Source organism: Colobus angolensis, unplaced genomic scaffold, assembly GCF_000951035.1.
Source record: "Colobus angolensis palliatus isolate OR3802 unplaced genomic scaffold, Cang.pa_1.0 Scaffold173, whole genome shotgun sequence".
Lineage (NCBI taxonomy): Eukaryota > Metazoa > Chordata > Mammalia > Primates > Cercopithecidae > Colobus > Colobus angolensis.
In genome coordinates this window covers 331493-345732 of record NW_012114855.1, presented here as the reverse complement: position 1 = coordinate 345732, position 14240 = coordinate 331493, and the positions used below count along the sequence as shown (strand labels likewise).

General features: G+C 45.8%; 1 protein-coding gene across 1 annotated transcript in view; it reads left to right on the top strand.

The window, feature by feature from the left end:
* ISX (intestine-specific homeobox) overlaps positions 1-14010 on the top strand; it is a 20791-nt gene extending 6781 nt beyond the window's left edge. The window contains exons 2-4 of the mRNA XM_011938450.1: positions 10770-10921; positions 12648-12764; positions 13700-14010. Coding sequence (XP_011793840.1) covers positions 10770-10921; positions 12648-12764; positions 13700-13939 — 509 coding nt within the window. The 3' untranslated portion in view covers positions 13940-14010. The remainder of the gene's footprint in view (positions 1-10769; positions 10922-12647; positions 12765-13699) is intronic.
* Positions 14011-14240: the final 230 nt, after the last annotated feature.

The following is a 14240-nucleotide window of genomic DNA, read 5'->3' as shown; positions in this document are numbered from 1 at the left end:
TGGGAGCAACTTAACTGGGTGGTTCTGGCTCAGGGTCCCTCGTAAGATTGCAGTAAAGATGTTATTTGGGGTTGCAGTCATCTGGAGGCTGGACTGGAATAAAAGATTTATGTCCACGGTGGTTCACTCACATGGCTGGTGAGTTGGTAACAGCCACTGGTGGGAGGACCCAGTTCTTCCCTATATAGGAACCTCCACATGCTGCTTGAGTGTCCTCACAAAATGGCAGATAGCCTTTCTCAAAGTAAACAATCCTAGAGGGACAGCCAAGTGGAAGCAGTTTCCTTTTAGGACTTAGCCTGAGAAATCACATCGCATCACTTTCACTGCATTTCATTCATTAGAAATGAGTTCACCAAGTTGGGCCCACGTAAAGAGAATTTGAAAGAAGTGTCCATGAAGTTGCAAACCCCTCTGACAGCCACTACGGTACTGAACTGGGCACTGGAGATGGTGTAGAGCATCACAAAACCTTTTTGGCTGGTTTTGTGGAAGATGATTTTTCCATGGACAATGGGTGGGGAAATGGTTTCAGGATGATTCCAGCACATAACATTTATTGTGCACTTTATTTCTATTATTATTACATACTCACCATAATGTAGAATCAATGGGAGCCCTGAGTTTATTTTTCCTATGAGAATCTAATGCTGCCACTGATCTGACAGCAGGTTAGACAAATAACCACCAAATAATCACAAATGAAAGTACAATTACAATTGTGACAAGTGCTGGAGAGATGGTGACATGGTACTCCAAGGGACTATTCCATGGGAGGTTGGTCTGTAGGGAGGTCAGAAAATGCTTCCCAGAGAAGTTATGGTTGGTCTGTAATCTGAAGACTGAGTAGGGTGGAAGGGAGGGCATTCCACATGGAGGGAGCCCCAAGGGCAAGAGCCTATTAATAGATGATGCCCAAGGATACAATTTGAGGTCTAGGAGCCAGAAAGGAGCCAACCCACACGGCCTTGTAGGCTACAGTAGAGATTTTTATTTTTGCTTTGTATTCCTAGGGGAAATGAAGAATCATTTTCAGATTTTAGGCAAAAAAAGTGTACAATGATCAGTATTAATGAGAGTTATTTGGTTACAATTGACAAAAATTATCTTAGGTTAGCTAAAATGGAGAGGGACGTGTATTGCCTTGGAGGAAATTAAGAAATCAGTTCCCAGACTAAGCCACGTGAAGGGCAGAATGATAAGTAACCTTCAGCTGTGATGGGATGCAGACCCAATAATGTCATCAAGTCTCTGCAGCTGTTTCTCTCTGCATGTGAGCTCACCTCTTTCTTGCTGCTAATTGGCATTCTCCTAATAGCTTCCAATAGTTCCAAGAGTTAGATCAGTCTCCAGTGATGTCCTCAAGCCCTCTAAAATCCCATGTTCAAAAGCCCCAGAGGAGGGACACCCATTGGCCGAGCTTAAGTGAGATGTCCACCTCCAAACCAGTCAACTGAGACCAGAGGGTGTGGCTGGAGGAGTTGTGTGTGCTTGGGACTTGTCTGGAGTCTTCATCTTGCTCTTCTCCTTCTACTTCACTGTTCCATGCTGGGATGATGGTTCCTTATTTCAGTACCCTTAGAACCCTTTGTACATCATTTTAGACTCCATATATGGAAACCTCAAGTTTCTTTATCAATGGTGTGTTGCTGAAGAGGTTTCCTCCCCACTCCTTGTAAGGAGGCAGTTGTTAATAATTTGTCGGCCAGAAATGTCTCTTCCTCCTGTTTGAAAGCCCTGTGGCTTTGTATATCTCTAATCTGGGCACTCAGCACATTTGCCACCTTGGTCGGCCTTCCGTAGGTATTTAAGCAAAGAGAACAATTAAATTCCTCCTCAGTTCTTGGTAAGAAGGGTAACTAAATATGGATTTCCCCATTGAACAGGAACAAGTTCTAGGACACTTCCTGTGTCACACCTTGAAACATCCCCTGACTGCACAGCTTGTGTTGTCTGATTATTCCCCTGCATCAACATATTATAGATTGGAGAGGAAGTGGAGAGGGTCTGAAACATAAACACACACTCATACACACACACACATGCACACATGCACACATGCAACACATACACACATGCACACAACTTCCCAGCAAGGAAGAGAGTTAGAACTGTTGAAATATTATAGCGCACATGAAATCAACCCATTGCTACCCTGTCCCAATAATCTGTGCCCATGCTTCATGTTTTAGTCTCACCAGACCTAAGCACATTGTCATTAGTCACATTGTCATAGCACAAATATGATATACAAACCTAACAAAGTGCTTTAAAACACAGAAGAGGAAATAATGAACCCTGCATAACACCATCAGAGACAGCCCTTCAGAGAAGAAGTGGCTTTTGAGATGGAGTCAGGCAGAGAAAGGGAGAGGACATTCCAGGAAGAGGAAAGCCTGTGAAGCAGCACCCAAGAGGTATAAAAAGGAATAATCCTTGAGAAACAACAAAATCGAGTAGCTGGAGTCTAAAATTCATGGCGCACAGTCACAAGAGATGAAAGAAGTAAGGTAGATGGAAGGTCAAGTGTGTCAAGCCAAGAACTTTGGCCTTTATATGTGTATATCAGCATTTTTTAAGCCTTAGATTTTAAAATGTTTTGGGAACTTCAGGCTTTCATTGAGATGCATGACCAGAGCTGCCTTGGATGAAGGGAAGATGGAGTAGGCCCCACACACGCTACAATAAAGGAGCTCTACTGCTGTTTGTTTTGTAGGATTTCCTTATAATTTCATTTAAACAAAGGGTACAGTTGCTTTAAAATAAAAAAGGAAGAAAGAAAAAATAATTTAAATACATAAGTAAAAAGTATGGGTGAGTGTGGGTGTGTGTGGGTGTGTGGTGGGGGAGTACATATGCTAAAATTCCTACATACAAAATATTATGAAAGTGAGACCACAGGTGTGGAAGATGCAAGCCTCACACTGCCTAGAGAGTGCTAAGCCAGTCACCCCTGGGAGTGGCCCTCCCTTTCTGGTGAGTTTTGCAAGGGTCTCCTCCTAATTGTTCCAGTGATTTCTTTATTCTCATCTCTTTCCACCTTGCTGTTTTATTTCGTTATTTATTTACACAAGAAGTTCCTGTGTATTACAGAAAAATAGAAAATACAGATTAAAAGGCAAAAGAAATGTAACTATAATTCTACCATCTCACCATCTAGTAATAATCACTACAGATATTTTGACTGATTGACTCACAGAGACTCATAGAAAAAAAAATGTTTACAAATATGGAAGCTAGTTTGTTGTAAGCTGAAATTTCACACTCTTAAATTTAAAAAAAAAACTACTGTGTTTCAACTAGGAGATTCACAACATACCTTAGAAAGAAATATTTGATTTATTTGAGCTTTGACGGATGAGTAGGAGTTCGCTAGGCAAAGGAGGAGGACAAGGCATTCCAGACTCAGGGAGCACAGAACAAGGGCCTGGAAAATAAAAGTGCATAGCTGATTTGGGGAATGTGGAAATGGTCAGGTGGGACTAAAATTATAGAAATGACAATTGAGGGAAAGCAGATGATACTAGAAAGATGGAATGGGAAAGGCCTTGAATGCCATGCTAAGAAGCTTGCCTTGTTCCCTGTGGGCACAGGGAGCCCAAGAAAGTCTGTGGCCTGACTAGGGAAATGAGGCCAGCACAGGTCAGCCATGGGGAGACTCCTGCCCTGCACCCCACCTTCGTGTGTCAGGAGGTGTCCCCTACAGGAGGGCTGCAAAGAGGGCCCTGGGTGTCCTCCATGGTGAACCCACTGTTTTCAGAAGACAAGGGTGAGGCCTGTTTCCAGAGACTGCCCAGCGGCAATGTCCCCGGGGCCTTTAGCTGCGCAACTAGGACCAATTAGCAGACCCCAGAGAAGAAGCAATCAGGGGAGGGCGCCGAGCGTGGAGAAACATCAGTTTATAATTAGGTGGCCTACTCACCTGTGTAAATTGTGTATTTCTTATGATCGATGTGCTAAATGGCTCAGTTTTAATTAAGTTCTGCTGACTCATTCTCTTCGAAGACCTATTAAAGTGTGAGTCACAGCTTGTACCATTAACAATGGGGACAGGAGCAACTTGAAAAGGGTGGCAGTTCCCTGCTGCCTCCACCCCCTCCACTGTTGTCCCCATGTGCCCACTCCCCAGGTAGGCTGGGCTGGGACCACCTGCTTCTCGGCTTCTCTGCCCAGAACCTGGTAGGGAGATGCTGGGCTGGATGGGAACTGAAGGGTTTTCTGACTCCTGATCCAGTGCTCCTTCCAGGATGATCCATGCTGCCTCAGAAGTGTCCCCTCTTATCAGGGACCCAGAACACCCTGGTTTCTCCTGGTGATTGAGAATCCTATCCTATGCATGGGCCAGGGCCATCAATGAGCTTGTATTTTCCAGCCTCTTGCCTAACGAGTTTCCAAAATTCTACACACTGAACTGCATTCTACCTTCTCTGTTCCATATTATGCTGTTCTGCCTTCTCCCACCTTATTCCCTTATTCGTAATTCTCTGTGGTCTGTAACCCAAGCATCAGCCTTCCTGGTGCCCTCACAGTCTCCTCTTTTCCTGCAGGAAAGTTGAAGTGCTGACCTTCATCATTCCTGAGCTGCCCCCTTGGACACTGCCTTTTACACTCCCACACTGCTTTGTGGGCCATAATTAGGGGACTCTGCTCTGACTCATCGCCCAGAGCTCCTGGGCACCATCCTCTCCCCTGGTCATCCTCCATCTCCCCAGGCACCAGCGGAGATGTGAGTGTGGGGCAGTCCTCTCTTCCTCTCGCCTTCCCTATACTTCCGGTTTTCCCAAAGCCATCAAAGCTGATACTGTACTTTCTTTCCTGGTATACCTGTCAGATACTTTCTTTCTTTCCTGCTGCCTCCATCCCCCTCCACTGTTGTCCCCACATGCCCACTCCCCAGGTAGGCTGGGCTGGGACCACCTGCTTCTTGGCTTCTCTGCCCAGAACCTGGTAGGGAGATGCTGGGCTGGATGGGAACTCAAGGGTTTTCTTACTCCTGATCCAGTTCTTCTTCCAGGTGGGAGATTTCAGTGATCTTTCCTAATTGTTTCAGTGATTTCTTTATTCTCATCTCTTTCCACCCTGCTGTTTTATTTGGTTGTTTATTTACACAAGAAATTCCTGTATATTACAGAAAAATAGAAAATACAGATAAAAAGGTAAAACAAATGTAACTAGAATTCTACTATGTGGCAATTAGAGGAACTTGCAATGCGGGGAGAAACTTAAAATTAGACCCAGAATATGACTTTTCCAAAAATCCAGTGGGAGACCCTCTAAGGCAGCACTGTCCAGCAGAACTTTCTGTGATGATAACAATGTCCTATATCTGCACTATCCAATATCGTAGCTACTAGCCACATGTGGCTATCGAGCGATGGAGGGTATGACTAAGAAACTGAATGTTTGTACTCTATTTAAGTTAAATAGTCACATATAGCTAGGGGCTATCATATTGGACAGTGCAGTTCGAAGGAGTTAAACCCTTCACAAGGTACAACCTCAGATCCTAATCTCATTTCCATGACTCCAGGTTGAAGTCTGCCTCAGATCCTAATCTCATTTCCATGACTCCAGGTTGAAGTCTGCCTCAGATCCTAACCTCATTTCCCTGGCTCCAGGTTGAAGTTTATTTGTCTCTCCCAAAACTGCTCTTGGCCTTCTGGTTGGGTCTTCGCAGTCATACTTCCTCACCAGTATGAATTTTAGGCACCCCTCCTTACTCCGAGACAGGCCACTAAAACTGTGAGACACAGGGACAACACCATCATCACCATCATCATCACCACTCAAAGACAAACATTTATCCTGAGAATGTGTAGTTCAAAGCTAATGAGAAAACATATTTTTCTCACCAGCCTATGACTTGGCAGGCAGCCCCTCCTCCATGAAGTCAGCAGTCAGGTTGTTTTGCAGAGCAGAGTTTAGATCCTTTCCTTCTTCACCCCACCTCTAAATTACCTTCTTCCAGTACTCTTGGGAACAGGAAAAAGCCATCATGTCTTAAAAGCTGCTCCTTTAGTTACACAAATGGAAGCTTTGAAATGTTTATTTTATTATGGATTCTATTCTTAGTCATAAATCCTTGTTCACCTGCGTTTCCTTCTTGGGTAAATGGAGGAGATGGCTTATTTTCATTACGACCCATCTTATGTTTCTACTCCTGTGTTTTCCACATTATTTCATTTCCTGTATTCTGGTTCCACATCCCACATTCTCTCCCACATTTCTATAGTCCCAGGAAGACCTCAACTCCCTGCTGTCCTTGACACCTCAGTTTTCCAGGTCAACCTGGAATCTTCCCTTTTGTAATTTTTTTTTTTTTGGCAGCTTCCTGCAGAACTGTACCATATCATTTACTATCATATAATATGCTGACTGACTGAATGAATGAAGGAGTAAATCCAATACTGTCAGGCATGGCTTGTTCATTTTGTACTCCTGCAGACAGGCCCTCAGTGCCTATTAGCTGCTGGTTACAGAGACAACATTCACTGAGCTCTTGGAATGAATTAACACCTGCGATTTCTCTCTACGTCAATTCTGACTGATTTCAGCTGTATCTCTTAAACACAACACCAGCTCTCAACATAGAATAAATATCTTTTTAAAAAACCACGAAGTTAAAAAGGCAGTGTGCACTTGGGGAGGGAAAGGGGTCGAGAGGGAGAGACAGAGATGAGGCTCTCCTACAGAGCTGGGTCACAGGCCAATAGCTTACTCTAGTGGGGAGTAATGTTCAAAGCCTCACTGCCTGCGACTCCCAAGAAGCTTCCAAGAATCCACAAAAGTGAGCAAAAGTACTTTGAAAGGATAAAAATGGATTAACAACAAAAGTGAGGGGTGGTAGAAAGGATTGAGAACAAAAGCAAACCTGAAATCCCATTTCTACAACTGAGGCAACTGGGCCTGGTGGCTTCCCGGAGAGAAATCTCACTGGCCCTGTCCCTTTCACCAAGTAAACGCATCCTGCAGGCAAGCCTGAGGCAAGGACTTTTGAGCCATTCATCCTCCATCCCAGAGACGGAGGATTATAAATATCAGGGTGGATTTTGCCTTAGTGACCTGATCATTCAACGTCTCTCTCCCCCTCCATTCTACTGATGGGGAGACTGAGGCCCAGAGAATGAATCTAGAATGTGGCACAAGTTGCATAGTGGAACCAGGAACAGAGCTCGGATTTTCTGATGTCCAGCTCACTGGGTTTTCTACTATCCAATGACAGCAGGATCAATCATAAGCACCAAGAAAGAAAGCAAGTTAGTTGATTTTTTCAGGTGTTAAACCCTCAGAAGTGAAATCTATTTTTCACTGAGTGTCTACTCCAATTCTTAACGTGTGATGACTTTACCTCTCTTATTTGGGGTAAAAAGCAAGTGGGCTGAGTGGGAGTCAGGGGGCCTCAGCTGGAGCTCAGACTCCCACCCCTCCTTTGTAGCAGCTTCAGCTCACGTCAGTCATCCTTTCTGATGTGTGACATCTGACATAGTACAGAGTTTCAGACAAATCCTGTGGAAGTCTTTTCTGTCCAACAGGACTGAGAGCAGAGCCTGAATTCTACTTTTATCCATTTAAGGCACATATTTGTTGAGCTCTCATGGGGAGCCAGTTCCTCAGCTAGTCTCAGATACAGTCAGATACAGTCCCTACTCAGATACAGTCCCTGCCCTCCAGGGGCTCACAGCCTAGAGATGGATGACAGAAGACACATGAGGCTTCCTTCCCTGGGAGACTTAGCATTCTCTGAGCATGAGTATGAGTGACCCTGGGACAGGAACTACCTAGGTTCTCAATTAATTCCTGAGAGCGACTTTTCTTATAAGGAATGAGGAAAAAATCAGGAGAGGCGAGGTGTCAGCTAGAATGGTACGAATTCCCCTGGGCCCCAAAAATGAAGGTGATCTGGGGAGACGGTTTGTGCCTTTTCTACAATCCCTAAAATCACATCATAGGGACAATCTGTGGTCCAATTAAGACAAGGATTTTAATTCTGTCCTCAGAAGTCCATGGTCAGGTAAACAAACCCACTGCCACCTGGTATGGTCCTTCCTCCAACGTCCTCTGTCACCTGGCTCCAACCAGGAGCTACAGGCAATGCTGGCTGAGTCTCCCATTCTGCCGATGGGGCAACCTTCCTTACTCTTCATTGTGTGGCCAGGTCCAAGGACCACTTTTCTGTCCTCATCGTAATTGGTCTGTCTGCAGCATGGACCCAGCTGACTGTGCCTTCTTTCTTGAAACAGTCCTCACTTGCCTCCTCCTTCAGAGACCTCCCTTCTTGGTCTTTTTGTTGCCTTCCCCATTGCTGAACCTCTACATGGTGGAGGCACCACAGACTTGCTCCCAGGCCCTCTCCTTTTCCCTATCTACACTTTCTGCCTGTGTGATACCCATTCCCATGACTACAAAGGCCAAATAGTTGCTGACAATTCCCTAATTCGAACCTCCGTCCTCAGTTCCACTTTGAGCTCCAAACTTATCAATGCATCTTCCTATTCCATAGCTTCCTTTGGCTAGCCAATAGACATCACACACTTAACATGTCCAAAATGAACACCCAATTTCCCCATAATACAAACACATGAACACACACACACAAACACACACATGCACACACACGAACACACACACACACACATCTTTTGCTCAAGCCAAAACCAAACTGTTGTCCCTGATTTATCTCAGCCAAAAGATATCCACCAACCTCACCTGACAGCCTCTCTCCAAAATATACCCCATAATTAGCTCTATACCTCCCTGCAAACAACTTCAGCAGCATGACAAGAGAGATGGTAGTTGATGGATCTCATCCTACTTCTCACATCCACCACTGCTGCACCACTAGAGGGGTTTGATTCTCTTTCCTAGTTGTGTAACAAAAAATTTCCAGGGATTAATTCCAAAAGGTCCAGTTTAGCTTCCCACACTTGAACCAATCCAGTTCCCACTACAACTACTTGGTTGGTGTATGCGAAGAATAGTTTCCAAAAGGAGGGCAGGGCAGGTCCCAGAAAAGAGGCACTTCTGGGCAGATAAATCCCAACAGGTGTCCACTTTCCTCTGTTAGCTCAGTGACCACCATGTGTTCTAGGTCATGAGCAAGCCTATCTGTACCCCCTATCTCACCATATGATGAGTGCTTCCAATCAAGGACCAAGCCTTCAGCTTTTCTACACCTCATTGCCTAGTGTTGTGCCTGGCACAAAGAAGTATGTGCTTAACAAAAAAGGTGGATAAATGAATGACAAAGCTAGCAAGTAGAATGAAGATATTGCCAGTAAGGAAGATCACCCAGGGCTAGAAAGATTAGGACATAATTTTTGGAGATTATAAGAATGAATGCAGGTGCTAAAGAATCAGCAGACATTAGAATTGCAGACGAGAGAGAAGAGGTGATCCCAGACAGAGGGGACTGCCTTAGAAAAAACAAAGTGATAAGCACACACGTGATGTGTTGTGGATATCGTAAGCAGCCCAACTTGAATGAAGCAAGGTATGTGGGTCGACAAAGTATTGGAGGCAGGGCTGGCTTCATGGGCATGTGTGTGACCAATGCAGATGCTCAGGACCCTGTGCTTAGAAGGAGGCCCTGAGAGTGGGATTGAATGCATATTGTCACCATCTTGAAATCTTAATAATTGTATATTTGAATATCTGATTAGTGAAATCCAGTGGAACAGTGGTGAATGCACCAGAAGCGATCAACGGCCTTCTCATAACCTCCCAGCTTCTCTAGGATGGGCTTTTAGTCAACTGTTTCTCTGCTCCTACCCAGCAACTGCTGTTCCCTCCATCTTGGTGGGGAAGGGGACTGGGCAGGGGTTCACGGAGGATTGAGGTCAAGCACTGAGTTGCAGAGTGGAACCAAGTTTCTTCACGGGGTATCCATGACTGTAAGTCTTAGGGTGGGTCCCCAGGTCCCTGTGAGGTCTATTCTCACCCTGTGAGTATCCTTGTGCTCTCTGAGGGATGCATGACCTCACAGGGTGAGGTCTATTCTCACCCTGTGAGTATCCTTGTGCTCTCTGAGGGATGCATGACATATGCAAATAAAAACCCACTATGACAGTTTAAGAGACTACGGAAAAAATAAAAAGCTATTTTTCGGCTTTTTGATGAAAATTGAAAATTTCACATTTTCATCTTGCACTGGGCCCCACAAATGATGCAGCCAGCCCTGACTAAAATGGAAGCTGGACGGGTGGGCTGGAGACAGACTGTCAACAGCTTTGACTGCTACCGAGCTCAGCCTTTACTTTGCAGACCAAGACTGACACACTTTTTCTATGAAGAACCAGGTGGTAATTACTTTAGTCTTTGCAGACCACATGGTCTCTGTTGCAATGATTCAACTCTGCTGTTATAGTGCAAAAACTGTCAGAGACAATATGTAAACCAAAGGGAGAAGCTGTGTTCTAATAAAACTTTATTTAAAGACAGACAGTGGGCCAGGTTTGGCCTGGTGGCCATAGTTTGCCATCTCCTGCTGTAGACAAGAGAGAGTCATTGAAGGCAACTGAGCAGCAGAAAGGCACAATCAGAGAAGATTTTCTAGAAGGTTAACTTGGCCTCACTATCCATGGTGGGTGAGGGTCGGTGTAGAGGCAGAGGATTTTAGGAAAGAGAATACTGTGAAGCTCCAAGCTTGAGGAGCCAGAGGCCAAGGCTCGGGAGCAGCAGTGGGGTGGAAGGGTAGGACAAGTCAACACAAAAACCTCACCTAGGTGCTGACATCAAGGCCACTGACCCAACTTGGACCCTCTCCCATGCAGAAGGAAGGAAGAGCAAGCGGAGGGTTCGTACCACCTTCACCACCGAGCAGCTGCATGAGTTGGAGAAGATCTTCCACTTCACCCACTACCCAGACGTTCACATCCGCAGCCAGCTGGCAGCCAGGATCAACCTCCCAGAAGCTCGGGTGCAGGTACAGCCATCCCTTCCTCAGCCCCCAGCCTCCATGCCCTTGGGACCATGTGTGAGACACAATATATCCTGGGCCCTTTGGGGTTGCCCCATCTAAAAGTTTCTGTTGGCTTTATCCTGTGAGTATAGTCATTTTGGCCAAATATTATTTTCTGTGAAATGAGGTCGCTATAGTTCCAAAATGGTTTCTCTCCTCTGGGAATGGAAAGGGAGTGAAGTAGCATCCGTGATCACCATGGATCTCTGCTCCATACCCTTCCTCCCCAATTGGCGACAGTTCCAAAATGTCGTTCACCATGCAGCCTCATTCACAAAATAGGTCTTAGCCATCTAGACTGGGGGTCAACAACCTTTCTGCAAAGAGCCAGATGGTAATGACGTTAGGCTTTGCAGGGTATATTGTCAGTGTCAGAGCAACTGTTCAAACAGGCCAAGGTAGCACAAAAAAAGCCTCAGAAAATATGTAAACACACTTTATTTATGAACATGAAATTTGAATATTGTGTAATTTGCCCGTGTCATAAAATATTACCCTTCTTTTTTTTTTTTCTAGCCATTTAAAAATGTGAAAACTATTCTTAGTTCGTGAGCCATTCAAAAACAGGTGGAAGGCCAGATTTAGCCTGTAGGCTTCAGTTTGTCAACCCCTGATCTAGAACACATGGGGATTCCTTTGGAGGCAGTGTAGCAAAGTGGAAAAAGTCTTGAATTCACAGTCTTGGTTGGAGACCTGGTTTAAGCACCAACAGGCTAATCTCTCATCTGTGATCTCTTCACCCCAGTTATGTATTGCTTCATAGCAGGGTTAGAAATACAGTAGCCCATTGTCACTCACCAGAGGTATTTCCTGCCCTCTTCACATGCACCCAGCTTTGCAAGTGCCACTCTAGCACATGACATTCCACCAGATCCAACTGTGGCACCGTTAGCATTCTCTCTAAAATAGTTTTGTAAGTCGCTCTCCTTTTTTTCTTTCCACAAATGCAATGGACTCATTCTAATTCAAAATCAGGCCAACATTTGGTTCTTTATTCTATCCTTTCCTTCTGGCTGAGGACCACTCCTCTCTTAGACTTCTCTCCTTTTTCTTCCCATCTAGAATCAGGCACTGGCTAAATGAGAAGCCCCTGTATCAGCCACAAAGCCCAGAATTCAACACCTGCGTGTGCAGAATTACCAAGGATAAATGGCCACAAGTCAGGGACCATCAGCACCTGCTCAGGAACGCAGGGAGCTGCCAATGTTCAGCCTGCCAAGGGGCCCCAGGGGTTGAAAACGGGTGGCCCACTGGTGACCCACACATGACTTCCATTTTGTCTGCACAGTAGTTTAACATTCAGAAGCTTTCACATAAAAATCAAGATTCCACTTTGGAGACTGCATGAACCTGCAACACCAGACTCACATTTCCACGTGGTGACTGTTGACGGGAGCTGAGAAGCTGCCCCATTTTGGCTCTATTCACCACAGACCCCGACACTCCCAATTGTGCAGCACCAGCTGCTTCACTCATGCATGGCCCCCTGGCCTTGTAGGCATTGAAGGTGGAAACCCTGGTTCCCTCTCAGAAAGCTGACCTCCAGATCCAAAGACATCCTGGATGCCACAGAGCTTTACAAACTGTAAAGTGAAGTCCCTTGGAAGGCATAGTTATTATGAATTTGGGGGAGGTGGTATTAGATGGAGGAAAACTCTTACTTATCCCCATCCTTTCTCCCTAATTACAGATCTGGTTCCAGAATCAGCGAGCCAAGTGGCGGAAGCAGGAGAAGATTGGCAGCCTGGGGGCTCCACAGCAGCTGAGTGAAGCCAGCATGGCCCTGCCCACAAATCTGGATGTGGCTGTAAGTGGCTGAGGACTCAAGGTAGAGTGGAGGGAGCCATTGTCTGGGAATATCCCAGTCAGACCCAGGTGTGAAGAAGCATCTTGGGGGCTCTGTCTACAGGAAAAGGTGCAAGGAAAAATCTTTTAGAAACAGCATGGGGCAAGGAGAAATCTGGAAGACTGTGAGGCCTGGGACAAGTGGCTGCCTCTCTGTCCTCATGTCCTCCTCCCTTAGTGATCATCATGGTGCCTGTCCTTCCTGTGCAAAAATTCTCAGTTTACAAAACAGGATCACAGAGGGAAGTGCAGTACACAGACATTGGAGTCAGAGTGCCTGAGTTCGAATCCCAGCTCTGAATTGCCTGAGGTGTGGCTTAGAAGAGTCACCTAATCCCTCAGAGAGTATAATAAAGTTTTTTGATGAGGATGAAATAACTGAGACACAGAGGATGCTTAGCACCTAGGAAGTGCTCCCTAAGTATTTAGGGAGCCATCCATGGGGACAGCACATATTTTTGAGTCGGCACCAGGTGCTAAACACTGGGGACAGAGCAATAAACAAAATAGACAATACTTCTCTGCCCTAGAGTTAAAGGTTTTTACATACCCACAGCAATGCCTGGGATTTTTCATTTATTCATTCTTTGCAAATGCAGAAGCTGGGCGCTGAGAGGCAAAGTGACTTTTCCATGTCAAACAATTGTAAGTACCAGGATTCAAGCCAGGTTTTAAATCCCCAGATCATGCACTTCTCCCCACCTACAGTAGCCAACTGTCCAGGTTTGCATGGGTCCACACAGGACTTTCAGAGCTAAACCCAGAAGGTGCTAAGCAAACTAGAACAAGTGGATCACATTACCCACCCTTAGCTGCCCAAGCCAGGGAGGAAAAGGCTGAGAAGCTGCAGAGACAGCTTAGGACTCACTTCTCTCTCCTGACCTCTCCTTGTGACAGGCGCCCATGTGGACATCAACTGCTCTGCACAGGCTGGCTCCTCCCACAAGCTGTTGTCCATTGGCTCAAGATCAGCTGGCCTCTGCCTGGTTTCCTGCCTGGATCACCCTCTTCCCAGGGCACCCATGGGACACACAGCCTGTCCCAAGTCCTCCCATCCATCAAACTTGCATCCCTGTGTTATGCATCCTTCCACCTCCACACCCCAAATGGGGCAGCATCTGTGCTACTTCAACATAGATTGGACATCCTCTCCCAAATGAGCCATTTTCCTATCTAGGTGAAGGCAGGTAGCAGATGTGCCCTGGGCCTCTGGGGGAATCGATCTCACAATCCAAAAATGGTCCACAGCCCCGGAAGCTACCCTGAACATGCCTGTTGGAAAGCTGCACCAGACTCGAAAGCAAAGCAAACAATAAAGGACAGCTCTCGTCTCTCCTGGCTAAAGCTGCTCTCCTGGTTCAGAAGACAGGCTGGATAAGATCTCAGGCTGAGCTCCGAAATGGGGAGGTAATCCTCCAGCACCTGTGCTTCCTCTAAC